Here is a 19,418-nt window from a genome sequence, read left to right on the forward strand (position 1 = left end):
GTGCACATGCTGAAAGAGTCTCACCACTCATCAATTCTGACTCATTGACTCACAGAAACATATTGTTCTTCATAATATCAACCTTGACTTTCATTTTCCATTTCATGAATATTATAATTGTAATATCTACGTGCATACACTCTTATAGATTTAAATGACCTCTGATGGCAATAATATTGAAGTAGTATTAGTACTGTATATATGGCATTTTTATTATACAGAAGAAACTGCATTTTGAATGTCATTTCACTGAATGTCACCTCCACACTAAAAATAATCATTATGCTGTTAACTAGCCCTCATGTGTTCAGTCATTTTAACTTTTTTTTCTTTTTTTTTTTCAAATGCTTGTTAAAGGGACAGTTCACCTTACTTACCCTTCCAAACCTGTATGAATTTCTTTCTCCTGTCAAAAATAAAAGAAGATTTTTTTTTTGAATGTTGGTAATTAAACTAAGCTGCAGGTCCCCACTGACTTCCATAGAATGGGGGGTGGGATACTATAGAAGTCAATGGCAAAAACATTCTTCAACATATATTCTCTTGTGTTCAGCAGCAGAAAGAAACTCATGCAGGTTTGGAAAAGGGTGAGTAAATGATGACAGAGAGGTTTTATACTCCATCAAAAATGAGCGGCCTACAACAATAGCTTAATTATGCTATATTATTAACAAATATTGGATTCAATATATATATATATTGGAACTAATCATAGGCCTCATTGGTTTTTGCATAAGCCCATATCAATGAGGTCTATGACTACTCAACTCTGAAAAGAAATTCAAATCCTGTGTAAACTGAGAGAAAACAAGTTGACAAAAAGATTAAATCTTAGATTTGGTGATAATAGAATTTTAGACTTATAAGCAATTTTTAAAAGGCCGGCCATTTTTGACCAGGAACACTAAATTTGGAAATTTTCTGCACAACACATGGGCTAGAAGAACATGTTTTCAAAGACACAGTACACAGTACATATTTAATTCTTCAGTATGATTAAACATAAGACGCATGATTAAATTCAAATGAAAACAAGATAAAACTGCTGTGATGTTAGTCACGCTTACTGATAGTCTAATAATGTTTTAACTCCACATTAAACTTTACTTATAATCCTCTGCATTTGATCATACTGGACTGTTTCAAAATCATGATGCAACCGAAGTTAAAAGAGGACTGCTCTGAGGGTCCATGCTTTGAAAAGCGTTATCAAATATGTGCAGATATGAGATAAACTGCATAGGCCGCAGCCACATGAAGCCTTGAATGTTACGTTAATTTCTAAATATGTGATTCACTTCCTTCCTCTTAACACTTATTTCGCAACAATAAGTATATAAAGACCAACTGCAGCAAATAAGATTAAAGGGATAGTTCACCCAAAAATGAAAATTCTGTCATCATTTACTCACCCTCATGTCGTGTGTAAACTTGTATGAGTTGCTTTCTTATGTTGAACATAAAAGAAGATATTTTGAAGATTGCTGGTAATCAAACAGTTGGTAGTTGCCATTGACTTCCATAGTATGAAAAAAAATACTATGGAAGTCAATGGCAACCACCATCTGTTTGTTTGCCAGCAATCTTCAAAATATCTTTTATGTTCAACATAAGAATGCAACTCACACAGGTTTGGAACGACATGAGGGTGAGTAAATGATGACAGAATTTTCATTTTTGGGTGAACTATCCCTAGAAATACAGGATATGAAGCAAGATGACTTGAGTAAATTAAAATCAGTTATTTGTAACAGACCCAAGGTAACCTGAAGGCTATGAGATAGAAAGTCTTTATTTGATTTTTTTTCTTGCTATTTGGTATTTCTTCTTCTTCTTCTTCTTTTTTCAAGATACACATTCATTTCTGTGCTTTTCAGAAACCTCTGATCTGATCCATGTGATCTGAGTGTTCATGAGCATGTTATTTTGTTGAACTGTCAGAATAACATCAGTTACTGTGGCAAAGAAATCATATATATACAGTAAAATCGTTGTAAAAATGCCACTTTTGTTGTATATATATATCTCATACAGTAAAATCTTTGTTATATATATATATATTTGTTGTATATATATATATATATATATATATATATATATATGAAACATTTCTTGCTTTTTCTCTATCTGTGAAGTTTACATGAATAGGCCCTCTTTATCTTTATATCCAACCTTGAATCTAACCAAACCATATGGTGGCGTTCCGTAAAGAGGACATGTCACATATTGTACAGTCTATTATACAGTATGTCAGCAAAGGATAAAACGATCAAGAATGAATTAATATCAGGCGCCACAAGAGAGGTCAAAAGTGCTGAACCTTGTTATAAAACCTCTATATTAAAAGCCTACATTTATTTACCAAATGTCCCCACAAGGTTAGTAAAGCTTGAAATTTTTGACACTGAAAAAAAAAAAAAAAGTAAATGATGTTTATCTGAAAGTTTAACAATGCAAAGTTAGGGGATAAAATAATATTGTTTGGTCGGTATAAAAGTAATAGAAGTCTATGGAAAGTCCACACAATGCACAGAAACAAATGTGTGTGTGTAGTGTATTTATTATGTGAAGTACAAAAATATTCCACATAATCTACATCCCAAATGATGCATTATGAACTTATACACCATGTACTTATGCACTATATACTCAACCATACAGTGTATGAGTTATGTAAGGTTTGCCATTTAAAAACGGAGACTGATACTACAATTGTTTAATTAATTTATTTTTCTTATTAATCTACACACCATACTTTGTAATGACAAAGTGAAAACAGAATTTTAGGAATGTCTGTAAAATTATATATATATATATATATATATATATATATATATATATATATATAATATATATATATATGAAATATCAAAGTTACATAAGTATTCAGACACTTTACTCATAGCTGAAGCACCTTTGGAAGCAATTACAGCCTCAAGTCTTTTTGGGTGTGACGCAACAGGCTTAGCACACATGAATTGGGGGATTTTCTGCCATTCTTCTTTGGAATATCCTCTCAAACTCGGCCAGGTTGGATGGGGACCGTCAGCGAACAGCCATTGTCAGGTCTCTCCAAAGATGTTTTATTGGGTTCAAGTCAGGGCCCTGGCTGGGCCACTCTAGGACATTCAGAGTTGTCCCTAAACCTCTCCTGTGTTGCCTTGGCTGTGTGCTCAGGGTCATTGTCCTGAAAGTGAACCTTCAGCCCAGTCTGAGGTCCTGAGTGCTGTGGAACACGTTTTCATTGAGGATATCTCTATATATACTTTGCTCCATTCAGCTTTCCCTCAACCCTGAGCAGTCTCCCAGTCCCTGCATGAGGCTGCACAGCACACTTTACTTTTAGGATGGGACTCTGCAGGTGATGAGCAGAGCTGGATTCCTTCAAAAATGATGCTTAGAATTGAGGATCATCATTATCTTATTTCCCAGAGTCTGGGGGTCCTTTAGGTAGTGCTTTGCAAATTCCAAGTGTGTTTTTATGTGTCTTCAATGAGGAGAGGACTGAGTTTGGTTTGGTTTCCAGATCGGTGGAGTGTTGCAGTGATGTTTGTCCTTCTCTAGGTTTCTCCCATCTGCACATATGATCATGGAGCTCAGTAACCATCAGGTTCTCGGTCACCAGTCTATACAGTACATGGCCCTTCTCCATCGATTGCTCAGTTTGGCTGGGCGACCAGCTCTTGTAAGAGTCCTGGTTGTGCCAAACTTCTATTTGAGAATTATGGAAGCCACTGTGCTCTTGCAGTGCAGCAGAATTTTACAGATATTTCTAAAATTCTGTTTTCACTTTGTCATTATGAGGTAGGCTACAGAGTGTATTTTAATGAGAGAGAAAGAGAAAAAAATAAATAATTTAAACAATTGTAATATCGGGCTGCAACATAACAAAATTTAAAAAAGTGAAGGGGTCCTGAATACTTTCTGAATGCAAAGTATAGTGTGTGGATCATTTTAAATTAATTATACATTTTATATTTTAATGTTGCTGTTATAAAGCTATAGGTCATACTGCATTACACTGTTTGGATATTCATATACACTATTTATAAAAAAAATATATATATTCATATTTGATTGTTTTTATATGTTACATTTACCGTGTAAAGAGTAGAGGGTCTGTCCTTATCAAAAAAGAAGAGGGTTGAACTTTGTCAAGGGCAAACATGTCTATGATTCGACTCTCTGCCTCCCCTAAAATCCTCCTCCACCCCTAATCTGAATACTTGCGCGGTCCCCTTAAAGCACCACGCTGCCATTTAAGAAAAGGGAGTGAAAAGTGAGCTCAGAAAGCCACATCCTCTTGTTTTCGTATGGACAGGGGCAGGGTAAAACAGCACGACCCTGACAAATGACAGCGCGACACAAACCGCTGCGCATTGCTCCACAGTGACAGTTTAATCGAGAGAGTCGGTGCTCGATTGTTCTGGTCTGACGCGAAGATGGCAGAAGCTGAGTATAGTGTTTCAGTTCCTCGCTTGAACTCCCTTCTAGAGTTGGATCCTTACCTCAAACCCTTTGAAAAGGACTTCCAGAGGAGGTAAAACGTGCTTTTAAGCGTTATTTGCATCTTGTCGCTGGGTAATGGTCCCGTGGCCGTCCCAAACGCACAATGACACGCATGTCTGTCTGTCAGCCCTTCACACCCGGCACTCAGTAGTTGTTATATTAATTCAGTGTAGTGGACATTAAGAGACAGCTGCTGGATGCTGTCCGCCTCTAAATATAAGAGCTTGGTGCCCTACTGAATATGTATATGGACATCTAATGGTTTCTGTGGAAGCTTGATGGCGATGACAGTTCACTTCAGCTGCAGCACAACGACAAAACGCTGCTTTAAGACAGTAGAGGACAGCTTTATTTTTTTTTTCGTTGATTTTGTGCATAACAACAACAATGCTACTACTACTACTAATAAATATACTACCAACAAAAACAAAATAAGAATAAGATTATTATTGTTATTATTATTATTGCAGATTTTGCATTTGCATGGTAAAACACTTTCATGTTTTCAAACTTTATAGGCCTGCAGGTCAGTGTTTAAATTGAAATCATATTTTTGCTTGTATATTAAAAATATATATATTTTTGGAATAAATATCACAATGTTTTGTCATTAACTTGTTGCTATCTTCTAAGGAATGTTAACAAAATATATATTTAAAAAAATAGAAATATAAATAGTTTTTAATGTGATAAAATTGAGTAAGAGCTCACTACGTCACACTTTTTTTTAAAATTTAAATATAACTAATATTTATTTATTATTATCATTATTATTTTTGCCTCTCTTATAAGTTTATTAAAGCCCCCTAGTGGGCTCCAGTCCCTGGTTAATATAATTAATAATCTGTACTGTAGTCATACATTTTTTTAAGCAAAATACAGTAAAATTTATTAAAAAAAATAAATAAAAGATTTGAGTCCAATATAAATATATTTTTTTTCTGCTGAACACAATGTTTCTGTCAGTTTCTGGTCTCCATTGACTTCCATAGAATTTTTTTTTCTCTTCTCCATACTATGGAAGTCAGTGGCCTACTCTTCAATGTTTGATTACCAGCATCTTCAAAATATCATCTTTTGTGTTCAACAGAAGATAGAAACTCATACAGGTTTGGAACAATTTGAGGATGAGTAAATGATGACAGAATTTGGATTATTGCATGAATTTTCCCTTTAAGATTGATCACAATGTCAGGCCACATTTATTTATATAGTGAATTATGCAATACAGTTTGTTTAAAAGCAGCTTCACAACAGTGTTAATGTTGTAATTGGGTCAAAGACATTTAAATGTCCGGATCAAAAGATTTTACAAAAGTGATTTTATACATAGAAAGCATATTAAATGCAAGTAAAGTGTCTACTTTTAAGGTTTCAAATAAGTTTGGGGAGAATAAAATTTCAAAATGTGAGTTGAAATAATGTTTTATTGTCATTCAATGCAACGCTTATATTTATTAAAAAAATTTAACAGCATATTTATTCTGACCTGTACGTATTAAAATATACAGTATAAAACATTTTATTGCATTTTAAATGAGTAAAAAAATATTGCTGACAAATGGCCACAAAATGGGATAGTGGCAAAGTTTAAAAATATAGAGTAGAATTTGGAGTAAAACTAATTAGTCTTTTAATATGTCATAAACTGATTATTATGGTAAATATGCCTGACAAGACACTGAATGACATTTTAGTGGCTGTTTTTTTTTTGTAAATGAGATATATATATATATATATATATATATATATATATATGTATGTATGTATGTATGTATGTATGTATGTAATATTAGGGGTAGGCGATATGAGCTAAAATTCATATCACAATATTTTACACTGTCCAGGCGATATCGATATTCTATTGCAGTATAAGAAAAACAATTACAGGCAACATATTTTAAACTTATATAACTAGAAAAAGTAAGGAATTGGACATAGACATGAAAAGTCTTTTTTATTGTGACATTGTTTTTTGGCCATTGTGCAGAGTTCAGGGAATTGTTGATTATATGCTCACCAAGGCTACATTTATTTATTATAAATACAGTAAACACAGTAATATTGTGAAATATTGTCAATTTAAATTATTTATTTGAATGTTTTAAAACATAAGCTACTGTATTCCTGTGATGCAAAGCTGAATCTTCAGCATCATTACTCCAGTCTTCACAGTGTCACATGATCTTCAGAAATCATTCTAATATGATTTGCTGCTCAGTAACCATTTCTGATTATTATCAATGTTGTAAACAGTTGTGGTGCTTGATATTTTTGAGCAAACTATTTTTTTTTTCACGATTCTCCTATGAATATTTGAAATGGTCCTTTGTGTCAGAGTTATTAACTCAATATAACGATGATTCCTCAATCACGCCATCAAGTGGTCTGTTATTAACACAACCACAACTTCTACAACTGATCAAATTAATATTTTGCGTTCAATTATTTACTTATCAAGCAAGTAGCCGCATGATAAGCGGTACAGTTATGCAGGGTAGTCTTTATCACCCTGCAAAGATTTATTTTGCAAAATAATCTGCTGACTGTAAACCACTGGAGTAGGCGATTTGTGATAAAAAAAAAAAAAAAAAATATATATATATATAGCACAGAAAAAAATCTATTTAATTAAGCATGACATTTTCTAATGTATTGAAAAACAACAACAATTTATTAAAGCTGTATTACACATTGTTTTGATGCTGTTTTTTTAATCTATTTATTTTCATATTTATTTTTTCTTTTTGCTGCAGAAGCTGCATAAGTTTACTTTGAATTAAAATCCAGATTGATTGATTGACTGATTTTTATTTATTTATTAATTTATTTATTGTTTGTGTAACCAAAATAATGATAATTTATGCATAATGTGGGACGTTTAATTATAAAGAGATGCGAAATGCACTGGAACTCTTATTTTAAAATGCCTATGCTTTATTATACTGGCTTTGACATTGTCATAATTCACGAACAGCAACTGTAAATACATTTTAAAGTTCAGACACCTATTTTTAGTCTGAAATGCTAGAGAAATGCTTGCACTGTTGACCCCTGTTTGGTCAGCGTCGGTGTTCCCTATGGCCCTTCTCAACTTTGTGACAACACAATAATGTAACATACTACACTGTTTAAAATTGCGTAAGTCATAATTTTATTTAATTTTTTTTTACATCAGCAGTACACTACTATTGATAGCCGTACAAGCATGCTTAAAATGAATGGAGAGAGAGAAATGTCATTAGGCCACACTTATTAATACATAAAGACCTACATAAAGATGACTTGGGGTGACCACTTTGAATAGCTAATTATAATGTCACTCATAAATAAAGTTACAGTCTAACAGAGTTATATTTGAGTATATAAACAGTGACGCACAATTGGTACTTCAGCTTCTGATTGCTTATGCCTGGAGGCTTCGAGTGCTTTGTACCAATTAGATGGCACTTAATTGCAATCCAGTGAGAGGCACTGTCAGCAGCCGTACGCTCACCACTCGTCACTTTAATACACAATATACAGGGTCTTATGGCACTGTCTTTACATTTGATTATAATGATAACAATGCCTAATTGCATTGTTGCACGCATTAAGTGTGAGTGGCACAGTCTGCATATTTATGACTCAACATTCTCCATTCATTAGTGCCACAGAGACCACTGACAAGTGAAATGGAGTTCTTCATTATCGTTTTAATTAACACCAAAGTCTTGAGGGGTAGCCATCGAGGTATCCGAAAACATGGTACATGGTTTCTAATTTTACCCCTCTCTGTGGAACTGGTTTCAAAAGTGGAATAATGTTGTGTGAAATGTGTGTCACGGATTGAGTAAAACCACATGGGATGTAAGAAACTCCGATTATTAAGGAAGCCTCTACTCTTCTTAGCATGTTCCGTAAAACTCTTGAAATGAAGGTTAATAACATTTCAGATTTCTGGGGTACTTTCATTTGCTCTGAGTGCGAGAGCCCATAGGAACAGGAAATCGCAAATGAGATCTCTTTAATATCTCTATTGTTTCTCCTAGATTGCAGTGATAATTATAGAGAACAAATTGAGAATTTTCTTTAAGATACTTATTTATGGAATTCAGTTTCTGCCACATAAGAACAAAAAAAGTCATGCTTTAGTAAATCATAATTTATGACATAAATGACATGGATAATGACATAAATCAAAATGATGATATGTCAAAATTAAGACATAAAAAGTTCACAGTTATGATATATTATGTCAAAACAAGGAAATGAAAGTGGTATAATAATTAGATGAAAATTCACAATTATGAGCTAAAGTCAAAATTATGAGATAAAAAGGATTAAAATTAGGACATGAAAAAGTCTAATTTATTAGATTATATAAAATTATATGAACGAGTTGATATTAGGATATTAAAATGACATGAGATAAAGTCAGTAATGAACTAAAATCAACATTTGATATAAAATGTCGAAATTATGAGATAAAATAGGAAAAGAAAATGTCAAAATTTTGAGGTGAAAAGTCATAATCATGAGGAAAAATCTCAAAATCTGGGCATGGAAAATTGAAATTAATACATAAAATGTCCAAAATAAGAAAAGTTGAAATTGACAAAGTCAAAATTGGGAGATAATTATGACAAAGAAATTCAACTTTGAATTCATAATTGATTTTTATTTCATTATTTAGACTTTTCTAATTTATTTTGATTTAAATAAAACATTAATCAACTCTGAAATTAATAGTATTTTAAAATGTTGCAAGCCAAATTCAATCTTGCATTACCCTCTAGGGCTGGGAAAATAAATCGATGCATCGCGAATCGAGAAATGATTCAGCATCGATTCTGAGATTTTCCGAATGCATCCCGATTCTTTCTTGAATCGATTCTGAGCTTAGTTTTGAACAGCAGATGGCACTGCATGCTTTAGAAACAGCCATACTCTGCTTGTTTCCAAATCCTTACACACCACTTGAACCTAAAATATTAATTCATAAAATTCGAAAGGTTGAAGCGAATTACAAAAGGTGTTCACAGTGGGCTGTTTAAATTAATCTCGCGTCATAAAAGCATTCTAAGCTGAGGTGAAATTACATGACTCAGCCGAACACAACTGCTCTTTAGCACTCTTCTTCATGAGAATTTGAGTGTGTGGAAAAAAAACTAGATTATAGCGCCATCTGCTGTTAAAATCTAAGATCAGAATCGATTCCAGAGGAATCGCGATGCATTCTGAAAATCTAAGAATCGATCCACAAATCGATTCTGCATCGATTTATTGTCCCAGCCCTATTACCCTCATGTGCACCACAGCTCCATAACTCAACTAACTGTTATGCTACAGCGCCAACATCTGAGAGTTACTGAGTGATGAAAGTCCACTAGGTCTCCTAGGTATGTAAGCAGTGCATTTTCTTGTGGGAGTTGAATGAACGTTAGGTGGGAGTGAAGTCTTTTGGAAGTAAGATGAACTTTGTTTTATTGGCTTTTGGTGGCGAAATACTCTTATTGAGTTCAGATGGTTTGCAAAGGGTCGTGCTCTGATGAACAAACACTCTAATAGGATGAACAGATATGCGGTGCATGTGCTGTTTTAACAGAGGCTAATTATTTACATGTTGCCCTGAATATCAGTAATCAGCATGGGCAAACATAGCCGGCAGAAGCTGTTTTTCAGATGCTTTCTCATAAATATTTTGCCAGTTTTCCCTTGCTAGCATAAGTAATGAGATGATGCAAACTTGTGAGTGGTGAAAGTGTAAAACAACTAAACAACATGGAGATTTTGTCCAGGAACAACACAAAAATTACACACTTAAGGGTTTAATTTATTATATACAGGTACTTCTCAAAAAATTAGCATATTGTGAAAAATTCCTTATTTTCCATAATGTAATGATAAAAATTAAACTTTCATATATTTTAGATTCATTGCACACCAACTGAAATATTTCAGGTCTTTTATTGTTTTAATACTGATGATTTTGGCATACAGCTCATGAAAACCCAAATTCCTATCTCAAAAAATTAGCATATTTCATCCGACCAATAAAAGAAAAGTGTTTTTAATACAAAAAAAGTCAACCTTCAACTAATTATGTTCAGTTATGCACTCAATACTTGGTCGGGAATCCTTTTGCAGAAATGACTGCTTCAATGCGGCGTGGCATGGAGGCAATCAGCCTGTGGCACTGCTGAGGTGTTCTGGAGGCCCAGGATGGCTTCGATAGCGGCCTTAAGCTCATCCAGAGTGTTGGGTCTTGCGTCTCTCAACTTTCTCTTCACACATATCCCACAGATCCTCTATGGGTTCAGGTCAGGAGAGTTGGCAGGCCAATTGAGCACAGTAAATACCATGGTCCAGTAAACCATTTACCAGTGGTTTTTGGCACTGTGAGCAGGTGCCAGGTCGTGCTGAAAAACGAAATCTTCATCTCCATAAAGCTTTTCAGCAGATGGAAGCATGAAGTGCTCCAAAATCTCCTGATACTAGCTGCATTGACCCTGCCCTTGATAAAACACAGTGGACCAACACCAGCAGCTGACATGGCACCCCAGACCATTACTGACTCTGGGTACTTGACACTGGACTTCAGGCATTTTGGCATTTCCTTCTCCCCAGTCTCTCCCTCCAGACTCTGGCACCTTGATTTTCCGAATGACATGCAAAATTTGCTTTCATCCGAAAAAAGTACTTTGGACCACTGAGCAACAGTCCAGTGCTGCTTCTCTGTAGCCCAGGTAAGGCGCTTCTGCCGCTGTTTCTGGTTCAAAGCACACGCCTGTGCACGGTGGCTCTGGATGTTTCTACTCCAGACTCAGTCCACTGCTTCCGCATGTCCCCCCAAGGTCTGGAATCGGTCCTTCTCCACAATCTTCCTCAGGGTCCGGTCACCTCTTCTCGTTGTGCAGCGTTTTTTTGCCACACTTTTTCCTTCCCACAGACTTCCCACTGAGGTGCCTTGATACAGCAACTCTGGGACACAGCCTGTTCGTTCAGAATTTCTTTCTGTGTCTTATCCTCTCGCTTGAGGGTGTCAATGATGGCCTTCTGGACAGCAGTCAGGTCGCAGTCTTACCCATGATTGCAGTTTTGAGTAATGAACCAGCTGGGAGTTTTTAAAAGCCTCAGGAATCTTTTGCAGGTGTTTAGAGTTAATTAGTTGATTCAGATGATTAGGTTAATAGCTCGTATTAGAGAACCTTTTCATGATATGCTAATTTTTTGAGATAGGAATTTTGGGTTTTCATGAGCTGTATGCCAAAAATCATCAGTATTAAAACAATAAAAGACCTGAAATATTTCAGTTGATGTGCAATGAATCTAAAATATATGAAAGTTTTAATTTTTATCATTACATTATGGAAAATAATGAACTTTTTCACAGTATGCTAATTTTTTGAGAAGGACCTGTAATATCTAAAGTCGGCAAGAACCTCAAGATGTGATTAATTTTACTTCAGTAAAATCGTATTTGTGAAACTAAATATTCAATGAGAAAAATAGGGGGCGGGGCTTGATTTTGCTCACCGCCTTGTCATTTCAAGCTTACTGACAGACTTAGTGCCTTAGTGCTTAATGCAAAATATTATAAAAACAAATCTGTTGATTAACTTTCATAATTATGACATAAAAGTTGAAATTGACAAAAAAAAAGATAATTATGACATAAGTTTCAAGTTATGAGATACACAGCTGATTAGTCATGATTATGAGATAAAAAAGTCAAATTATGTGCTAAAGAGTCATTATTGTGACATAAAATTCTAAATTGACATTAAAAGTTGAAATCAAAGTTGAAATTATGAGATAAATGTTGAAATTGACAGAAAAACAATTTTTGTGAAAAATTGATTACGAGATATAAAGTCAAATTTTGGGATAAAGAGTAATTTTGATATAAAATTCTAAATTGACAAGAAGTTGAAATTGACATTAAAAAATTCTGACACAAAAATTAAAATTATGAGATGAAAAGTTCAAATTGACATAAAAAGCCATTCTGACAAAAAGTCATGATTACGAGATAAAAAGTCAAATTGTGGGATAAAGAGTCATAATTTTGACATAAAATTTACAAAATTTTGAAATTGACATAAAAAGCAATTCTGGCAAAAAGTTGTGGTTATGAGATAAAAAGTTGTTTAATTACATGAAAAGTTAATTACATGAAAAGTTGAAATTGACAGAATCAATTCTAACAAAAAGTCATGATTATGAAATTAAAAGGCAAAATTATGAGATAAAATCACCAAAGCAATTTTTAGAAAAAGTCATTATGAAATAAAAAGCCAAGTTATGGGATAAATAGGCATATTTGTGACGTGAAATTCAAAATTCTCATTAAAAAGTTGAAATTGACAAAAAAGTTATGAGATATTATGATTATGAATTATCAGATAAAAATGCGTGTAGTGACATGGCACATTTATGATATCACATTTTATTTGAAATTAAGTATCAGCAAAGCCACAGTTATTTTAGTACTATTTATATTATAGTATTCATATTTTTAATTTGCTTTTATTTTTTACATTTTCAAAATATTATTTTATTTATTGTATTTTATACAAAAATATTATTTTAAATACTTTTAGTTAACAATAACACAACTGAAACAGATAATATTAATTTTGCTGTGATTACAATAGTACATATACTGTAGTTTGTATAATATGTACTTTAAAAAATATTATATAGTGTAATATAATGCATTAATAGTATGCTCAGAAATTTATAGTCTGTGTGATTTGATTTAGTGCACTGATAATCATATATGATCATGCATCATGTTATCCTTCTTAGTAATATATCTTAGAAATATTCCTTTCTCAGAGACTTTGATGCTTGCTTACACGATTCTTACCCTAAGAACCTGTTCTGCCTCACTCAGTAGTCTGGTGTTTTTGTTGAATACATGCTTTTTTGGTACGTGTTTATGAGGTGACTGGGTCACACTGAACACATATTTATGTCTCAAATGTCTCCCATTCCAGCAGCAGTGCGGCTTCTGTGGACTCCAGGGAGCCCCGGGCGACCCTCACTCACCTGTCTGGCCCCTGAAAGCCCCTCTCCTCCCCATAAATAATTGTACATAGGCAGGTGCCAGCGCAATAGCTGCTTGCCTCTTGATCAAACCCAGCGTCAGAGGCCCCTGAGCAACAGGAGTATTTCTTATGAGTGCAAGTGTCAAAATCAACAAGGTCTTGCGGGCAGCTCTGAATCACGCTGTGCATCAACAGAGGGAATGAAGTGTCAGGAATTCAGATGACTAAAGAGACTCTGTAAACTTCAAACTGGGACTGATATGTGTTGCTCTGATCACTTGTTCTCCCAGCTTTAGAAAGAGTTGTGAGTAATTCTTAAACATTTTAGATTATGATGTGCTGGTGCACAAAGCAGAGCAACAGCCTCCTCTTATGCCTTAAAGTGAGAGATTTTTGGTTTTGCAATATTTCATTTTGTCTTGTGTAGGCCAGATTTTTCTCTTGGATTCTTTTGTGTGGCTCTTTGATGTTTAACTTTTATATTTCAGAGAAAAAGCAGTTTGTGTGTAGTTACCCAACAGTCTATGCAGTATCACCAAAGTGTGAACTCAGAGGCTGACCACAAAGGCTTAGGGTGGCATTTGGGACTGGCCCACAGTAATACCAATGTCTTGAATGTTCCTACATATAAATAGCAACCTTGTTCCCCCGTTATGCCCAAATAATAATAATATCAGTGAGTTTGTCCAGATGTGAGTGTAGAGAATGTTAGACCACAGGTGCACCTGGAGGTCTGGAAGTCCTACTCTAATGAAAGAACATGTCTTACATTACTTTTTTTTTTTCTTCAGGAATTTAATGTTATTTTTTTTAACCATTAAGACTTCCATGAAAATGAATGACGATTTCACTCCAAAATTTGCATAGTCACTTAGTGATAAAGATCTATATTAGGGATGCACAATAAATATCGGCATGATATTATTGCGCATCTCATCAGTAAAGCCAGTTCTATAATCAGTGGTAAATCTCTACGTGTGTGCTTTCACGTAGAGCAGCATTTACTACACAGAGCCGTTGTTCTGCACAAGCTGCACAAAACCACAATCATATTTTGTGCATGTTTTGCGCAGCTTGTCAGTGAACAATGGCTCATATCATATCATATCATATCATATCATATCATATCATATCATATCATATCATATCATATCATATCATATAAATTAAAAACATAAATTTATCAATTTAACACATCCTTGCTGAATAAAAGTATTAATTTCTTTCAATTCTTAAATAAAAATAAAATAAATACTGATCCCAAGCATTTGATTGGCAGTGTTAGTAAAATAAATTAATTTTATTCAACAAAGATCCATTAAATTAGTTAAATGCTGAAACAAACAAACAAATGAAAATGTTAGGTTCCATAAAAATATGAAGGTAGGACACTTGGGGTTACATTTTCATTGTGATACTGCGAGATAATTGTTGCAAAATGCAGTGTGAATTTCAAAATGCATTCTGAGCCAAAGGTAGCAAAATGGTGATTTAAATGTCTTTTATTTTTCTTAAATGCATTGACACTTAAGGCCTGTTCACACCGGGACGAATTTCGCGCGCGATATTCGCCGACGTTTAACGCCTCGTGACTAAACAAAGGGCGCCAATGTGAGTGTGCACACCGACGCGAAAAACGCCACGCGTAAAAAGCGTCATTTTTTAAAAAACGCCTCGGGTTCGTTCCATTTTTTGGTTTGCCGCACCGCGTCAAAAACTATACGACCAATGAGAATGGCGCTTTTGCACACGTGTCTGGAGCTTCTGAAGTTACAGTAAAACACAAACTTGGGTGCGCTCAAAACACAAAACTGTCTTGCTGAGCACACATACGTAACGGCGAAGAAGATATACGCCAAGTAGCGTCTACACTGCCGGGAAGAAATAAGACGAAGAAGATGCAAGGCAAGATGAATGTAGAGTTGCTGGTCTCGTTGGTGTCGGAACACAAAGAACTATATGACAAACGCAACAGCGATTACAAAAACTCTTGATAAAAGAGAACTAGTATTTCTAGTATTTCTGTTTTACATTAAGCGCCATCTAATGTCAGGGAATGAATTTGCATGTTCACCTCGGCTCATCGTCAGCGAAAATCGCTTGGGTGTGAACACAAAAAACGCGTTGAAAAACGCTGGCGAATAACGCGCGCCGATATTCGTCCCGGTGTGTACGGCCCTTTACAGTTAAGACGTTTCAATTGCATTTTCAATAAATACCCCACAACATTATATTTTATTCATCTCTTTAATCCGTAATACAGTGCATGTTCTGTGGCACCTAAACGTCAAGCGCCTGTCACAAGAGCAGCAACCAGACACCGCGATTGATGCCCATGATTTTTAATATTAAGTTATCTCACTTTGGCTGTGGCATATGGAAGCCTGTATGCCATTAAAATTTACTTAACTTCCTTTCCTAACAAGGAATTGGGATGTGGCGGATTGCAGAAGATGGGTGGATCATGATGCTGGCTCAACATCGTGATGTCTGTCACCCATCGGCGATTGACGATGACATCGTTTATCGGCCCAACCCTATTGCAAATGCAATGCACATCATGCTTTAGGTCAGTGGTTCTCAACGGGGTGGGGGTGCGAGATATCTTATTAAAATAGAATATATTCACTAATTTCATGACTAATATATATAAAAAAAAAATTGAGCATATGATACGCAAACCACAGCTCTCTGCTGGATAAAAGAAGCCAGTGTCACACTAGTAGTCTAAAGTTTTAATGGATGATGATTGTAATCAAGCTAAAGATGATTACATTGACATACAGGAGTTGTACATTAGGCGTGCTTGTGTCTGTTTATTATTGATGCGCAAACAAACGGTGTATGTGTGCTCTCGGCGCACTGATCATCATTACATCATATTTCTGCTTGAACACAGTTCAGTACATTCACGTAGTTGTATACAGCGAGTGTTTTATAATGGATGTGTTTATGTACATATGGCCATCAGATGCAACACTCACACTATTGCATGTTTTGACAGAGGAACGTGTTCACTGATGAGCCGCCTTCAGATCGCTGAGGTTCCACACATTCAGAATGGTTTCATTTTTCATTTGTATTTGGCGTGTTTAGTGATTCTGAATGGAATCATAATAGTTTATATGCAGTCCTTTGGCATCTCCCTGTGGTCTTGTTTGGTATTGCAGGTTGAATTAGTGCTTATTTGTTAAAATTACTGTAGACTATAATTGAGCTTTCTGTACTTTTAAGTTGTATAGAATATCTGCAGTGACATTTTTGCAAAGTATGTTTGCAAAACTAACTATTTTTTTGTTTAAAAATAGTTACATGTAATTGAAAAGTAATAACACTAGAATACAAAGGTGAATAGAAAAGGCTGGGCTTGCTGAATTGATTTGGAGAGGAGGGGGTCTTGGAGTAAAAAAAGGTTGAGAACCACTGCTTTAGGTAAATGCAGGCCCAGTTCTGCATTTTGCAATTCACACTACATTTTGCTACAATTATCTTGCAGTATTACTATGAAAATGCAATCCCAAGTGTCCTACCCATAAATCTAAATGCATTTAGGAAAAATGGCATTAAAATGATAATTTTGCTACAGTTTTTGCTTTGACATGTTAAACATCTAATCAGTTTGGGTAATACATTTTCATTTTCATTTTGCAACGTATTTTGCAAGCATTGCAATATGTTTTTAATTTACATATTAAAACTAGTGTAGGAATTTGCAAATGTAATATGCATATTAGAATGATTTTCAGAAAGAACAAGTGACATTGAAGAATGTAATGGCTTAAATATATTATAATATAAAACACGATAAAAATATAGAAAGTTTTACAATAATACGATTTTTACTCATTTTTAAACAAATAAAAGAGACTTCTTTCAAAAACATTAAAATCTTACTGACCCCAAACTTTTAAACAGTAGTGTACTCTTATTTATTAAAATAGTGTTCATTTTCTTTATGCAAAATATAATATCTAATTATTATTTTTCATTTGTCTATGGGTGAAATATGACATTGAATATGGAAGAGTTCTTAAAATGGTGGGCTAGACTTAGAGTTAAACGGTTCCTGTTTTATCCTCTTGTATATGTTGTCAGCCATTTCATAATTTCTCTAAAAATACTTCCATGTAACCTCAAACTTTGACACAGTTTCACAAAGACTGTTGGGAAAACCCAGCATTCTGTTTTCTAGACTGTCTCATTGCATTCTCTCAACTGATTCTGAAAAAGCATGGAATGCAGTCTGATTTTGTCTCCATATGGGACTGATATTTCCCAGCAGTCTTACTCTGACAGTTACTCATCCAACTGTACATTTGTGAGAACAAGCTCCTGAAACTAAACAGTGGGGAAAGTGTGAAGGTCAATGGGTCACACATACTCAATTCTGCATGATATTGGCACAATGTGTCACAGCTCCTAGGTGGTTAAACAGAGTGATCTTGGTTCGAATCCAAATCTAGTAGAAACTCTGGGATATTGGCTTCGTAGTGGGTTATGCCCTTGAACAGGCCACTTAATCCAGAACCGATTGTTGCATCATGGGGCTTGTGTCAATACTTGTTTCACTTTCTAAACTAAACTTAAAAAGCTGCTTGAAAGAAAACAGAAACATGATAATTTACAATAATTTTATCTATTTAATAAATTAATCAACCAACACATTGTATCACCTCATTTGATTACAAGTAAACAACCTGAAAAACTCTCATACTATACATTGAATTATGGTATCTGGCTGTTTAATAAATTCATTTGAGTTGTATTGTATTGTCAACACGACATGGCAATAAAACATAAAACTGCTTACCTCAAGCTCTTATCCTTTCACTTTCACCGCTTCAACTTTTTCTTCAGCACACATAAAAACTACAACTGCCAAAGTGTTATTCATCATGCTCTTTTTGTTTACCACTAGCGCCTGCTGATGACGTTTTGACGAGTCAATAGTTGTTTTCATCGTACAGTCTACATGCCGGTCATTCCCAAGTTCATTAGACTCATGCTGCACAGTGTGATCTGCAAATGATCTTATAGGATTGCTAAATTTTGGACATGATTTTGTTGTCTAAGACAAATTTTGGGAATTATAACAGATTTTCCTTTGTTGTAGGTCACACTTTGATTTCTTAGCATGACATGCTCACTGACTGCCAAGTAATTGTCATTGAGATGAGTCGTAGCCTCTGATGAACTTCTGACGGGTTCAGAAACTTTGGGTCGCAGTCCTAAAATGTCTCTGCCCTGGGACGGCCATCTCTACAAACTCCCTGTTATTCCCAGCCAGCTGTCTCCAGACTTTTGTTTTCAGTGCCAGACAAAACATTGCCAACATTACTTCAAGGACTTGTTTGGGTTTGTGTGGTACCATTTCAATTTTGGCGATATTAGAACGTGACACAACTGATCGTCTAGTCAACGCTGTTAGACGGCCTCGGCTTTAACACAAGGTCTCACTAGATTTGTGTCGTACAATGCATCAAACAACAAACTTACAGAGCAGAAAAAGAAGAAAAAAATCAAACAGCAGACACTCAGCTTTAGAAAGGACATCTATAGTCTCGTAATTTGCACTCATTATTACTAATAAGCAGGTTTGCTGAAGTTCTGATTTCAGTGTGTTCAGGTGTCGGTAATGACCGTGTTGGAAATCAGCTTCCTATGAAGTCACCTTGACTCTCTGATTGAGATGCAGTTTCTGATCTCTCCTCTAGACACTAATCATCTGGGACACAAGCCTGCGGACATGCAGAGAATATCACTGCCTTATGGTGCGGCAGTAGGCCAACCCTCCCTCCGCTCCTCAAACACTGATTTCTTATAATGGCAATGACTCTCATAATCACAGAGAAGCTGAAGTTTGACAGTCGACAT

At 34.9% G+C, this 19,418-nt stretch overlaps 1 protein-coding gene across 1 annotated transcript in view; it reads left to right on the top strand.

Moving 5' to 3' along the window:
• The first annotated feature begins 4,257 nt into the window (after positions 1–4,257).
• The window catches only part of LOC109092657 (1,4-alpha-glucan-branching enzyme-like), a 171,069-nt gene continuing 155,908 nt past the window's right edge, over positions 4,258–19,418 (top strand). Inside the window, exon 1 of the mRNA XM_042739167.1 lies at positions 4,258–4,541. Within this exon, the coding sequence (XP_042595101.1) occupies positions 4,443–4,541 (99 nt within the window). The 5' untranslated portion in view covers positions 4,258–4,442. The remainder of the gene's footprint in view (positions 4,542–19,418) is intronic.

Source organism: Cyprinus carpio, chromosome B15, assembly GCF_018340385.1.
Source record: "Cyprinus carpio isolate SPL01 chromosome B15, ASM1834038v1, whole genome shotgun sequence".
Classification (NCBI taxonomy): Eukaryota; Metazoa; Chordata; class Actinopteri; order Cypriniformes; family Cyprinidae; genus Cyprinus; species Cyprinus carpio.